At 31.4% G+C, this 15,616-nt stretch overlaps 1 protein-coding gene across 1 annotated transcript in view; it reads right to left on the bottom strand.

Moving 5' to 3' along the window:
• LOC102002740 (protocadherin-11 X-linked) overlaps nucleotides 1-15,616 on the bottom strand; it is a 766,031-nt gene that overhangs the window by 87,950 nt on the left and 662,465 nt on the right. Inside the window, exon 7 of the mRNA XM_026777972.1 lies at nucleotides 6,230-6,253. Coding sequence (XP_026633773.1) covers nucleotides 6,230-6,253 — 24 coding nt within the window. The remainder of the gene's footprint in view (nucleotides 1-6,229; nucleotides 6,254-15,616) is intronic.

Raw genomic sequence — 15,616 nt, 5'->3', positions numbered from 1 at the left:
GTAATGGGAGGCTGGGAGGAGGCGGAAACTTGTTTTTTTTCCTTTTCTCAATAAAAAAAAAACATTTTACACAAAAAAAAGAAAAAAAAAGAATGTAAGTTAGTATATCCATTTAAATAACAATACAGAAGTTTCTCAAAACAGATTTTAACGGTATTATAATATGAGCATGGGAATAGGAATGAGAAATGTGTGTAAAGGTTGATAAATGTGTACTAAAATCACAATTAGGTGGAGAGGCAAACTGTGCTGCACACACATTATGGAGATTATAGAAAAAAATAATGTACATTAGAAAAAATCTAGAAGAAGTGATTCTAAACATAACTATAATAAAAGGTCAATTTTGATGATGTAAATATAATTAACTTCATATAGATATGATGTGGTATTCAAAGGAATGTGTTTATAATATTGTTCTTTATTAACATGACCAGTTGTTTTGGTCTTAACTCTTTTTTTTTTTTTTGGTTTTTCGAGACAGGGTTTCTCTGTGGCTTTGGAGCCTGTCCTGGATCTAGCTCTGTAGACCAGGCTGGTCTCGAATTCACAGAGATCCGCCTGCCTCTGCCTCCTGAGTGCTGGGATGAAAGGCGTGCGCCACCATCGCCCGGACCGGGCTTAACTCTCAATGAAGAGTAAAATTAAATATATATACTAACATGGAAATAAAAAAAAAAAAACCTAATGCCATTAATTGAAAATTTCAATGTTAGGAATAACAGAACTTTTAGTTATCTTTTATGAGGAGCTTTCCCAGTACTTCTTCCTTTCATATATTTATTGTTGAATTTTCTGCAAAAAACTTGTTGCAGCAATTCTCATTATGTTAAAAGAGGTATAAAGCTACTTTAAGTTCATAATATGTTCCAACTTCACACCCACTTATCCTATAGTTTTATAGTAGTGTAGTCCTCTACAACATTCTTCTAACTTTGACTGAAAAGTAGCATAAATACTTAGCATATGAATTTAGAGAAGACTGTAAATTAGGAACAGTAAAATTAACATAGTCTGTTTTTCCCTGATGCTATGAAAACTGATAAAATGTGACTTGAAATGTTTTTGAGAAGTGCATTTGTTTACATATGTTCAAAGATAGTGCTTATTTTTATGATGGCACATAAAATTAGGTATATCATAATTTCAAAATGAATAAAATTATATAAAATCTAGTAAGTGTTGATGTTATAAAGTTCCACTGTATGCTATGTAAGTTTTTAATGTGTCCTGCATTAATTGTCTATTTGGAAAGGGCGTAATAGAATTGAACACAAGATATGATGAAACAGAATCAGGTTTGAACAATAAGACTGCTACTTAAGTGGTAGAGGCATAGATATATTAAATTACTTGTTTCTACGCTAAAGCAATCAGTAACTGTATCAAATATCTTAAAAAACAGCTTTTGAAATTGTCTTTCGTATAGCTTATATTTTATTCTTTCTTAGTGCTTATGACCTACTGTAACATATTTGCAAAAGAGTTGTATCTGTGTTTTCAGAACCATACAAAAAACAAAATAAAATATCTGGCAGACAAAAGTTGCTAAATAAGTATTAAATAAGACAATATATCAGTTGGTTGGTTTTGTTTTATTATGATTTGTTTGTTGGCCTGTTTATTTTCTAAAAACGGGAGGAAAGTAACAAGGAGTTGAATGGCTGAAGAGTTAGAGATGATATTGGAGGAGACAAGGGAGAATAAACTATGAACAGAATGCAGTATATAAAATATTTTCAACTAAAAATAAAGTAATATAAAATGTTCAAATAGATGAATTTTTAAATTTTGTTATTTTTTTTTATTTTTGTATGATAAATAGTTTCACCTTTGCTTCCATTTTCTTTGTTAAAAACACCACTAAAAAGTAACACAATTTTATTAGGAGTTGCATTTTGTCTAGCTTTGTGTTAATATACAATATATAATGAATATTGTAGAATTATCTTGTCATAAATTACCTGAAGAAGACTATTTAGATATTAAAATATTCAAATCCAAATGCTTGATAATACTTAATACTTTCTGCAAATATTTTTCTATGACATTTTATGTCTATTGTTAACCATCAAAAAAGCCTACAAAACTTTACCTGATTTAGTCTTGTGGCATGTTAATATATAGAGGTTTTTGAAATAGTTAAAGAGATCAATTGTAATGTACATATTATAATTAGTAACTTAAAACTCTTTTCATTAATGTTTATCTGTGATACACATTTTCATTAAAAACACATTTTCATTAATGTCTACATAGAAGAATAGATACTCTATGAAAGGCCATGCCTATTCTTCATACAGATGAATTACATTTTGTGTTTATAGAGTCTTAGCAACGAGGCTTTTAGTAAGTGAGCCATTTCAGGAGACTGAGAGAAAACTAATTTGAAAAAGAGAAATGACAGCTCCTCCACATTGGTGACAACCATACAGATAGTAAGGAAATTTCAAAAAGTTTGGGGCAGGGTTCTGTTCTTGTCTTTGCAGGAAAATACTGATCTTCAAAAATTCAAGAGACCATGGATGCTTGAATATGGACAGATGGAAAAATAAGTACCCAATAAGGGTCACTAAGAAAATTGAATATGATTTGTAAGAAGAAATGTTAAATATATATATATATTCATGTATATATTTATGTATTTATATTTACAAATATATAGAGCTGATTTTGGAGTTGGACAAGGCTCTGTCCTTCTTTAAATCCAAGCATTCTGTTAAAAGAAAATTCCAGAGTTTCTGTCTCATTTCAGGAGCCATGATATGGAACAGAAGAAAAAAAGAATTAAGAAAAAATTTTACTTTTCTTCATATTTATTTTTGTCTTTGTTGTACCTTTCATTGAATATATATGTCAGTGTATGACTATATAAATAATGCATAAGTTTTCCACAATGAATAAAGAATTTTCCTGCAGTAATCTTTGAAGTATCTACAAAGAAGATGAGACCCCACAACAACAACTCCACCTGGTTGATATGACATAATGATGCTGATAGCTCTACTACAAGACCTGTTTTGGGTTATCAACTGCACAAGATGTTTAAAACTTGGTTAGCTGAAATGGTGCACATTTTTACAACTTTCTGGCCAGATCTCCACCAAATACTCAGAGACTATTTGCAATTATACCAGACATTAACCTTGGAACTTAACCATCATTTTAATTTCACAAAGAACATTGCCCCCCATGACAGCTGGAAGTAATTCTAGAAGACATCGTCCCCTCTCCCAACAAAGTTTGTCCTCAGGGTTAGAGACATTATTTAGGGGTTGATTATAATTGGTATAGGGTTGGGGTTTGGCGAAATTTATAGGCTCAGAGTTCTTCTTGAAAAAAAGGGGGTGAAACTGGATGGGATAATAGATTGGTATAAGCTTACTCACATTAATAATAATAGTGAGTAATAGAGTGAATACTTGTGAGTTATTTATAGGCAAGTACATTGATATAGATTCTTGTATATTGGTACAAAGTTAAATTATACTGAATATTGTGTGCATGCATGCTTCTACCTCTGCTTAAACATTTTTATATATTGATATAAATTTATTATAATGCAATGTACATTTCTACCTCTGATCAAGATACTTATACATTGTTTATATTTGGAGGTCATCCTCATTTATTGCATAGTTGTTTGTTGTCTTAGTCTTTAAGTTATAGAGGTATTAAGAATTATAGATCAATAATCATCCATGTTTGTCATACTTATAGTTAGACTAATCAGGTTCTGTAGATACAAACAGATTATATTCTGCATAGAGAGGTAATCTTCAACCACTTCAAAGAGCTGTAGAAAATGTCATTTTCTTTTTTTAAATATTTATTTATTTATTATGTATGCAATATTCTGTCTGTATGTACGCCTGCAGGCCAGAAGAGGGCACCAGACTTTTCATAACATAGAGTTCTGTTGAAGTGACACTCAGTTACTCCTGCCAGCACCAATCTATTCCTTAAAGAATGTTGAGTACAGAAGACACTCCACTTGGAGCTTGTTTCCTTCTTGGCAAAACTGGCCTTTGGGCAAAGAAACGCCCATGCCTCAACTAGTGAATAGATACAGTATCCGGAAATGGATAAGCCGGACTGTCAAATCTTGTGAAGACAGGGTAAGACGGTTTTGAAATTTTTGTCTTTTAAAATGGTCCGTCAGTTTTTCTAGGCCTCAGTCAAAGTTGTTTGCTTCAACATTGCAAATGAGACTTTTGGGTGATTGCCGAGGTTGTCTCTGTCATTTGTTGCACATTTTGGAAGTTGCTTGATTGCACTTCCTGCTTACTCGAGTAATATTATTTCCCTTCTCATATCTTCGATAGGGTTGAAGACTAGATAATTGTAGTTACTTTCCTCTCATGACTTGGCCAAGTTTTTTATTATACAAGACTTAAGCTAGTTAGGATAAGATATTTGTTCTTATTGTATATAATTTTGTATTAGGCTTAGAATTCTCTTATTTAAATGAAAGGGGGGGGGTGCTGTAGGAAGGCTTGCAGCTTGTGGTTACTAGCTTACTGGGGCATGGACCCTTATACTATATTTGAGCATGCAGACCCTGCCTCTGCCCCTTCTTCCTTTGCCCTGGCTGCTCATTCGTTTAGATTGTTGGATTGCTGGATTCGATCTCTGTCCACTGTCCAAGCAGAGAATTCTAATTTGTGAGTTAACCCTAAATAAATGACTATCTATTTCTCAATTCTGAGCTAGTGTGGGATTTCTTTTAAGCATCTATTCATCAGAGCTTACGTATGAAAGTGTGATGAGAATGACAAATGTTTGCTGTACAACAACATACACAAATATTTGCATATATGAATACTAAATAGTGTCAAGTTCTATGTATTTGAATTACAGTATTATATTTCTGGACATGTGGTTACTACAACCTTTAAAATAAAATAAATGAATCTGGGGAATTATCTCAATTGGTTGAGTTCTTGTCTAATATACCCAAAGCCTTGGTTTCAGTCTTTAGCACCACACAAATCAGATGTTATAGCTTATGTTTGTAATCTCAGCACCCTTCTAAGTTTAAGATTATGCTCTGGTATATGTTGTGTTCAAGGCCAGATTTGGTTACGAAGAGAAGAAGGCAGGAGGGATAAATAACAAAGAGAAAAAGAGGGAAGTAAGAGAAGAAAATGTATAGAGAAGAAAGGAAACAAATAAATTTTGGTTTTTTAATGTTAAATGACTTCACTGAGTGTACTCATATAGACAGGTATAATACAATCATCAGAATATATGCAGTAATAACTTATATTCAAATTCTCATTCCACTATACCTCTATAAAGACTTTATGAAGGCACATTGCTGAGTAAAATAAGTAAGGCACAGAAAGCCAGTTATGACATATTTTCATATCCATGAAAGAATACAATTTTGCAGAAAAGGAGATTAGGTACCAGAACAAGGATTCTGGAAAACATTTTTCTTTTGAGTTTTTCAAGATGAAGTTTCTGTTTGCTTAGAATGTCAATGCAATATCGATTTCAATTTTAAAGCTTTTAAAGCAAAATTAATTCAAAATTTTGGATCACAGTAAATCAAAATCCATTTTCAAATATAAAATTAAAAATGAGCATAAATATGTGAGGCATTCAAAATATCCAATAACAGTTTTAAATTCTATAAACAAAAATTTAAAATTATATACCTTTTAACTGGTTGCTTAAATTTCATGTTTAAAAATACTGGTTGTTTTTATTTATCTTATTTTATATTAGGGGAGCTTTACAAATAATCTTCACCATAAATATTGATAAAAGCATTCCTTGCATAAAAGAAAGGTGAATGAGACTATTTTGATAAGCATAAGTAGAGCATGAAAAATTTTAGACAAAATTAAAAAAGAAATGCTGAAACATAAAATTCTATGTTTTTATTCATTCAAATGTTGAAAATATTCACCTTGTTAGAGGAATAAATAAACAAGTCAATAGTTAATTTGAAAGGAACTATTTTCAGTCAACTAAATGACTATATGATTATAATTTTGTTACATGCAAATTGATAAAAAGAAATTGGAAAAAGTCATTCAAGTAGTCAAGATAAGAAACCTAAGAAATATTCTTTTAGACAGCAGTTATTTTTAATATCTGAAGCAAGCAGTTAAATTTTAAATGTTTTTACACTTTAAAAAGTTCTTAAAACACAAATAAATTCATTTTGAAATGTAACATGCATTTTAGTGAAGTAGTTTTGTATTTGTTTCTACTGTACCTTTCTTTAGTCCAGGAATGAAAGCTAAAAAGAGATTTGTATAAACTTAAACAATATATTTTTTTTTCTTTTGAAAATACTATATACTATAACATACAAATTACATTAAAATAAATTACATGATTTTCCATTTATTCTCAACCTAATTTCACAGAGTATATGTTAATGTAAAGAATATTTAAATTTATTAATTTTGTCTTTTGCAGTTTACATGACTGGTGTTTGACCAAGCTTATGTGATATGTTGCACTTTCAACATGCAATAATTTGTCTTTAACAAATGGCTATGTGCTTGTAACCATTAGTTAGTAGCTCAGTGTTTTGCAAGAAATAAATACAATTCCAACTTCATTAACTGTGAAAGGAATATACAGTACATGATTACAATGCCAATTTATTTATATAAATCTCTACTAGAAACATAGTAATCAAAAATCAGCATGTTTTACCAAGGGTTCTCTGTCTCCAATTTCTAGTAATAAAAATAAAGATAACTGACAAAAATCAATAGACAATAGCATGACAGTGGTTCAGTAAAATTGTTCTTATTATTGTTTAAGAAAATTTTCCTAGAACTGTCCTCTTAACTAAATATATATATAATTTCATACAATTAAAGTTGGTGATTCAAGTATATTCTAATAATATTCTAGATAAAATAGGATTAAAATTTTAATTAATATTCTCTCAAAGACACAATGACATCATGTTCCATAACAAGTAATCAAGTCTAATTTTAAAATAAATAGCTTAAAGTAATAACATATTAGGTTTCTATCAATCTGTATAGATGGTTATCTTGTTTATTATTTGTAAAATTTTAAATGTACAGTAAAACTTACTTATTATTCACTTCTGTTTTAGTATATATATATTTAAATGTTTACATATAGATAAAAACAAAAAAGACAAGCAAATTGAAATTGCATAAAACCTACATTAATTAAAACTGAGCTAGTTCCAAATGAGACATAAAATTAAGGGAGTAAAAGTAGGTAAAAAAAAAAAACATAAGAGCAAATGGTAGTATGAAAGCAATATTATTGTAAAATCACATGAATTAATAAAAGAAGATTGTTGACTATTTTTTAGTGGCATTGGAATATCACAACACATTTATTTTCCCTCACAAGGTGTTTCATCATCAAGAAATAATTCAATTTAATAGTTATCACGTGCTAAAAAAGAAAAGAAAAATAATAGTTCTTCCCAAAGATACTTAGTATAAGATTGATATTTTAAATAAAATCCTAAAACTCTATACAACTAATTGATTGAATTCTTGGGGAAGATTCACCTGCAAACACACACAATGAAACATAATTCCATTCATTATTACAATAAACAATTAATACACATGTTATCTCAGTATTATTTGTGCATTTCTTACAGTGAAATGGAAAACTAGAAATAAAATACTTGCTTTTCACTTCTAAGGTAAAATTACAATGTAGTCTTGTCCTTAATGATCTGAATTCTGTTATTTGGTAATTTAAAAGTTCAAAATGAAAGGGATGTGTGGAGATAGACTTGTTTCTAGGGCTCTGGATGGGTTTTTTTTTTGCCTTAAATATGCCCTTTATTTAGGGAAAATTACAAGAATATGAAACATGATATTTCATAAATTACTTGATCCCAGGATAACAGTGAGTATACACTGACAATACCTTTGTATTTGCATATGTATATCAATATTCTATTTCTAGATTACACATTACTAATGCAATTTCCATGAAAGGTTCCAGAAAAGGAATTGGCATCTCCTGCTTTGAAGTGGTGTTTAAGAATTCTGTGTGTAGATTACTAAGGAAGCCAGGTGTGTGCAGCCATACTCTAGGGATGATTTTCTTTTTTTAAATTTTTATTGTGCTCTACATTTTTCTCTGCTCCTCTCTCTACCTCTCCTTTCCCCTTCAACCCTCTTTCAAGGTCCCCCTGCTTCCAATTTACCTGCATCCCAAGTGCTTGGAATAAAGGCATGTGCCACTGCTGCCTTCTGGATTTTTTTTAATTAAAAAGTTTAATAAATATCAAAACAAAAGCCAAAGAGAAACCAAGTGTTTTAAAATAATATAGTCAAGATCATTGTTTCCCTAACCTAAAAAGTGAAAATTGCCTAACCTAAAAAGTAAAAATTGATTTATGTATGACTCAAATCAAACTGACCAACTTTCATTAAATCTCAAGAGAATAAAGATTATTCCATGTAAAGGTTTCCTTATAAAGGTTGGGTTGGCAGATAGACACCAAAAAATGGAAAGATCTCCCATGCTTTTGGGTAGGTAGAATTAACATAGTAAAATTGGAATTTGTATCAAAAGGAATCTTCAGATTCAATGCAATGTTCACTAAAATTCCAGCAAAATTCTCCATGGATCTCAAAAGAAAAATTGGCAACTTCATATGGAAAAAACACAAAACCCAGGATAGCCAAAACAAGCCTATATGACAAAGGAACTTCTGGAAGCATCACAAGCTCTCACTTAGAGTTACAATAATGAAAACAGGCTAAAAATAGACATAAAAACAGACAGGATATGTTGGCGTAAAAACAAACAGGAAGACCAATGAAATCAAATCAAAGACCCAGATATCAATCCACACACTAAGAATACCTGATTTTTGACAAAGAAGCTAAAAATATTAAGTGGAATAAAAAATCATATTCAACGAATGATTCTGGCATAACTGGATATCAACATGTAGAAGAATGCAAATAGATCCCTACTTATTGCCATGCTCAATACTCAAGTACAAATGGATCAAAGACCTCAACATAAAACCAACCAAACTGAATTGATTTGGGAAGTACTCCCTGTATATGTGCTTCTTTTATTGGATAATGAATAAAGAAGCTGCCTGGACCTATAAAATGGCAGAATAGAACAAGACAGAAATTCTAAGCAGAGATAGAAGAGAAAAGAAGGTAGAGTCAGGGAGATTCCACATAGCTGCCGAAGGAGACAGACACCCTGGAACCTTACCAGAACCTTAAATATATTTAACCTCATTGTAAAAAATAATAATAATAATAATTGGAATGGGTTAATTTAAGCTGTAAGAGTTAATTAATAAAAAGCCTAAGATTTGGCCAAACATTATTGTAATTAATATAGCTTTTCTGTTATTATTTGGGTCTGAGCATCTGGGAAGCAAAGAAGCAGTCTCCACTTACACTGAACCTCATATAAGACAAAGTGGAAAGAACACTTGAACGCATTGGCATAGGAGATCACTTGCTAAGTATAACTCCAGTAGCACAGACACTGATAGTAACAATTAAATGTGATCTCCTGAAACCAAGAAACTTCTGTCAACAGCTGAATCTCAAATGGCTGAAAGACACTTAAGGAAAATCTCTTGACATCCTTAGCTAACAGAGAAATGTAAATCAAAACAACTCTGAGATTCCATCTTAAACATGTCAGATTGGCCAAGTTCGAAAGCATTGAAGACAGCTTAGGCTGGAGAGGGTGTGGGATAAGTGGAACATTCCTCTATTTCTGGTAGGAGTGCCTCTTTGGAAATTAGTATGTGATTTCTCAGAAAATTGGGAATAATCTACTTGAAGACTCAGTAATACCATGGTTTGGTATGTACCCAAAGAATGCTCAATCACACCAGAAGGACATTTGCTCAGCGATGTTCATAGCAGCATTACTTGTCATAGCCAGAACTTTGAATACAACCTAGATGCCCCTCAACTGAATACTGGATAAAGAAATGGTGGTCCATTTACACAATAGAGTACTACACAGTGGTAAAAAGTTATGGCAGCTTGAAATTTGCATGCAAATGGATAGATCTAGAAAAAAAAACATATTGAGTGAGGTAACCCAAATCCAGAAAGACAAATATAATATGTATTCAGTCATACGTGGCTTCTAGACATACATCAAAGAAAAAAAAACAACCTACAGTCCACAATACCAGACTGCCTAGCCAACAAATAGGGTCTTAAGACATACATGAATCTACATAGGAAGGAGAAAAAGACAATATCTCCTGAATAAATTAAGAGCACTGGGGTCTTGGGAGTGGGCAAAAGGGGAGGAGGGAAGGGCATGGATTGGAGAAACATGTGTAGCTCAATAAAAACAAAAAAAATTAAAATAAGAAAAATAAGTAAATGAAAAAAGTTTTTTTTCATCATACTCTGATGAAACACTTGAAATAACAACATAAAAATTTCAGATGGTAATACTTTCATCATATAAAGCAATATATTTAAGACTATAATAACACAATAGAACATATATAAAACTATGGTGTTTGCATTATATAAAATAAATTTAAAAAACAACATCATACCAACTCATGTATACACACATGCACACACACACACACACACACACACACACACACACATATATATATCAAAAATAAATAGAAGAAAATAATTTGAAAGGGAGAAAAGGGGTACAAGAGAGACTGTGAAGGAAGAAAAAGAAGGGGAAAATGATGTAATTATATTAAATATATATATTTAAAAATTAGTCATACACATTTTTGGAATCATCCATATTATTCTATATTTTTTATTTATCGACATCTATATCTACACATCTTTATCTATATCTATATTTTTGTTTTTGAAGGCAGGGTTTCTTTATATAACAACTCCAACTGTCCTGAATCTTGCTTCTAAGACTAGGCTGACCTCAAACTTACTGAGATCTGCTTGCATCTACCTGCAGTGTGCTTGTTCTAGGTATTTTATCATCAAGAAAAACATGAAGCTTTTCCTCTGAGATGTTAGAGTCTTAATGATTAATGAGTAAATCAAATTTTTTTTTCTGATGAAGGTAATTAAATGTAATATTTATCAACAACTATATGTTTTAAGATTTAATATAAATATATTTTACATAATAATAAAGGTATCATTAAACTTCAATATAAATATAATTTTAAATAATAATGAAGATTAATATATTTATTAATAAACATTTGTTTTAAACAATTCTTTGTATGTAGGGTGTTCTGGTTTTCTTTCCTCTTTCTTTTTTGCAATGACTGTACATGTGTGCCCCCCAGCCAAAATGGGCAACAAAAAGAGGACAACTTGTGGAAGTAGGGATTCTCTTTCCCCAAGGAGAGTGGATTCTGGGGATGAAAATTAAGTTTAGTTTCAAGCTTCCTTTCCACATCATATCCTCTCACTAATTTCTTTACATTGGTTTTAATAATAAGATTTTTTTAACTGTGAAGTGTTTTATAAATCAGGTATAATCTGTACATATAAAAATGTAACAATATATGAAATTGTATGGTGATATGCATGCTTAGTTTGACTACACTGAATATATATAATTTTTTCTTACTTTCAATACTTGTGAAGAGACTTCTACACAATATTGAATTCTTATCTTTTATAACTGTAGTTTTAAAATTATTTTTGAATATATGATCTAAATAAATACTTCATTAATATAAAAATTGAAATACCTAGACTATTTGCAATTCAAAATTAAAGTAGCACATATTTTAAGGTAGAATATGCAATTCCTAATTAAGTTACATAAATATTAATAGTATATCAAGAATAACATAACAACATGGTATACTACACGATGCTTGTTTATCATCATAATCTTATAACAAATATCTACATTTTCAATATGCATTAAATATCCTGAAACAAATCACAGCTGCTCCTATATTGTTCCAGATAGGAGTCTTCTGTTGAGGGAGTTCATTTTCATCAATGTGTTCTAAAGTTTTAGAATACCTTTGAAGTGCTGAGGGAGGATCTACTCAGCCTGATCATACAAATCACTGTAAAGATCCATTTGGTGACATATGTCAAAACCAGACTACTCCCTTATACTAGACAAAAAATGAAAATCCTTAATTGGTTAACAGGGGTCACCATAGAATTGGCAAGATGTACACATATACTTGTCAGAAATTTATAATTTCTGATCACTTTAATAAAGTAATCACGTCTGAAGCTGTTCTAGAATCTAAAATTTAAGTCCTAAAAATTAACATTTAAGGGAAGCAGTTTTACAACAAATACTATCCCATTTCTTTGGAAATAACTTAAAATTTAAATAATTTTTATACATAATTGAATATTTGACAATGGAGTCAAGTGAAGAATAATATTTACTACTATGTATAGCAATGTTTATTATACTTAAAACATTATATAAAAATTTTAGAATAATTTATAATATAGAGGAAAAAGTAAATGAATCGATATGCAAGTAACTTTAAGCCTTAGGCATATTCTCAAATTTTATGAACTAACTTTTGAGAATACGTTTTTAATTTATTTTCTTATGCCAAGCCTCTGAGTTGAGTACATAAGATCACATAATGCAGTAGAAAAACTGCAAAAAAAGATAAGAGTTGTAGACTTGAAGACTAGAATGCTAAATTAATAGACTAATATCTAGTTTTCTTTGAAAATTCTAAATTTAAAAATGATAGTATTTTCCCTTAAGATCTAATTTTTTCTTGACATAGAGTTCAAATCACTTCTGTACCTTTTCTATTGATCGCACGAATAACAAGTTATATAGCTATTATAATTTTCTAGAGTAAATGGGCTTCAAAACAATAAAACAGTTGGGCCCAAACCACATTTTTTGTTTAAATTGTGTGAAAGGTAAAGACTACAAACATAAATGCTGGATGAAGGTCATTCACATAATGAGCATCTAGATTTTAGTGAAGTAAACGTTGAAAATATATGCTTACTTCTTCTATAAGGTGTAAATTTCTCTGTATTTTGTTTTGTCATAAATGTTGGAAGGGTACTTCCTCAATGAAGTAATAATTTCAAGACCATAAACAGAAAAATTGTGTTCCTTTGATTATGAAAATAACAATTTTTTTATTCATTTCAGGAAATAACTAACCACCATTATCCATATTAAAACAACTTTGGTTGACCATGCTCATGCTGTAGCATACTATCAAATGTTCCTCTTCATCCATAGACCAAATCTATATATTTGCTTAAGATTAAGAAATGCTTAAGATTAACTCATTTTCTCATTTCTTACATATCACTTCTCTCACAGTTATCATCTGCACTTTCTGCCCTTTTATTGATAAGAACTCTTTTAACAGCTATAGCACAAGCACGCTAAGTTAATTTGTCATGTAGAGAATGATCATACATTTCAAAAGCTAAAAGATGAATACTAAAATATATTTAGCAAAACAATGAATATAAAGATGAAATACCAGTGTCTGTAGTAAGTCCTAAGTTTATCATATGAGCAATAATACAATATTGTATCATGTGAACAATACAAAAGTTTGTTACATTATATTACACAAATAGCTCTATTTATATATTTAATATATATTAGACATATTTGACATAATTTGAAAGAGTACTAGGAATTGATTTCTGCTTAAAATTGCATCATGGGAATATATTATCCTACTCAGCATCCTTAGTACATGTGAAGAAATAAGTTTAGAACAAATGACATAACATTTAACTTAAACAACAATGTAGAGTTTAATTAGAATTTGAATGCATGTTTGTGGTGGCAAAATACCATTTACTGTGGAAAACTACCTTACACCAGTCATCTTCTAAAATCAGGCAAGTCTTTCAGCAATGACATTGGGATATCATCCCAGCCGCAAAACCTTTAATTGCTAATTTGTTCTGCCTCCAAGTTGTGCTTGGGTAGGGAGTGTTGCATTTTTGAGAGTGGCCAACCAATGACACCTTCAACTCTAGGCCCATGCAATGAGAGAGGGAACTCAAGCCTGAGACCATGTTGATGATGGTCTGGAACCAAAGGATGGACAGCACTGAGACCCAAAAAGAGTAGCAAATAGGACTGATGTGGTAGTTTAGATGTATATGAGCCCATAATCTCATAGAGAATTGTACTACTGGGAGGCGTGTCTTTGTTGGAGTAGATATGGCCTGGTTGTGTAAAGCATATCACTTTGGAGGTAGTCTTTGAGGTCTTATATATGCTCTAGCTATGACCACTATCTCAGTTAATTTCCTATTGACTCTGGAACAAGATATAGCTTCTTTTCTACTCCCACTTCCTTCTCCAGGACCATGTCTTCCTGCATGCCATCAAGTTGCACCATGATGATAATGGACTAAACCTCTAAAAATATAATATACTCCAATTAAATATTTGTCTCTCTTAAGAGTTGCCATGGTCATAGTGTCTCTTTATGGCAATAAAAATTCTAATTAAGAAAGAAGTTGGTATCAGTTACTGGATATTTCTGAAATTGGCTTGACAATGTTTTTGTTTGGAGAAATTTAGTACTTGAATTAGGAAAGTAGTCAAATGATTTATGTTTTGCTTAATGGGCCATACTAGGAACATGGATGGCAATGATGCTGAGAAAGTTTTGAACTGTGCAGGACTTGCTCAAGTGGCTTCATAAGAGAATAGTTGTATTATGTTGTCCGGATATTATTCCTGTGATATTTTGGAGAAGCAAATGGATGATTTTTACTGTTGTCTGAAAAATCTGCCTGAGGCTTAAGTGAAGAATTTGGAAATAATTCCATTGAAAGTGTAAATCTCAAAAAAACATAATATAGATTATGCCATGTGGTTATTAGTGGTAACTCTAAGGAAGATTTATAATGAAAAGGAGCAAGCTGATCAGGGTAAATTGCACAATATAAACTCTGAGGAGAAAAGGAGAACCAGAAAGTAGAATACAGCTGAGTCCTGTGGTGAAGGAGATAAACAAATAAGAAATAGGATAAAATGAGTGGTGACTTCAGGGCAAGATTCCATAAAGCTAAGTTTTCTACTTGTGAAAAGGAACTAAAGAAAAGTTTAAAGAGAGCTGTGGTGGAACATGCCTTTAATCCCAGAACTCTGAAGACAGAAGCTAGTGAATCTTTGAGTTTGAGACTTGGCTATTTATAAGATGCAAGAAGTAATTGCCATTGTCTGACCCCAGTAAGTAGCAGGATATGACATCTTCAGCCATAAGATTATGGAGTTAAAAATAGAAGAAAAGACCTATGGAATTTGATTCTGAGACTAAGAATAACCTCTGAGGCTAGGCACATGTCAGGGATGTCCCTGAATGGAGACCTTGAGAGGCCATCGGGTGAAGTTGCAAATGGAAGCCTGAATTGCCTTTAAGTCCCCAAGATATTGAAAATGTCATAGAGGTGGAATTGTTGCGGGAGGTCCTCCCGCTCCTCCAGCCTATAGCTGCTGAAATACCAGCCCATTGGGGCATGGTCTCTCTCCCTTTAAAAAAGCAGCAACTTCCCTCTCCTCGCTCTCTTCCTGCTCCGCTGGCGACTAGACTTCCTTCCTGGTTGTGCAGAGGGCTGTGATCTGTAAGTTTTTCCCCTTTAAATAAATACCATCCTATTAATCATAATTCCAAACTGGTGTGGCATTGCTTGTGACTTAC

The sequence above is a fragment of the Microtus ochrogaster genome, unplaced genomic scaffold (genome assembly GCF_000317375.1).
Source record: "Microtus ochrogaster isolate Prairie Vole_2 unplaced genomic scaffold, MicOch1.0 UNK93, whole genome shotgun sequence".
NCBI classification, from domain to species: domain Eukaryota; kingdom Metazoa; phylum Chordata; class Mammalia; order Rodentia; family Cricetidae; genus Microtus; species Microtus ochrogaster.
Note: the sequence above shows the minus strand (reverse complement) of the source record. Positions and strands in the feature narration are given on the sequence as shown.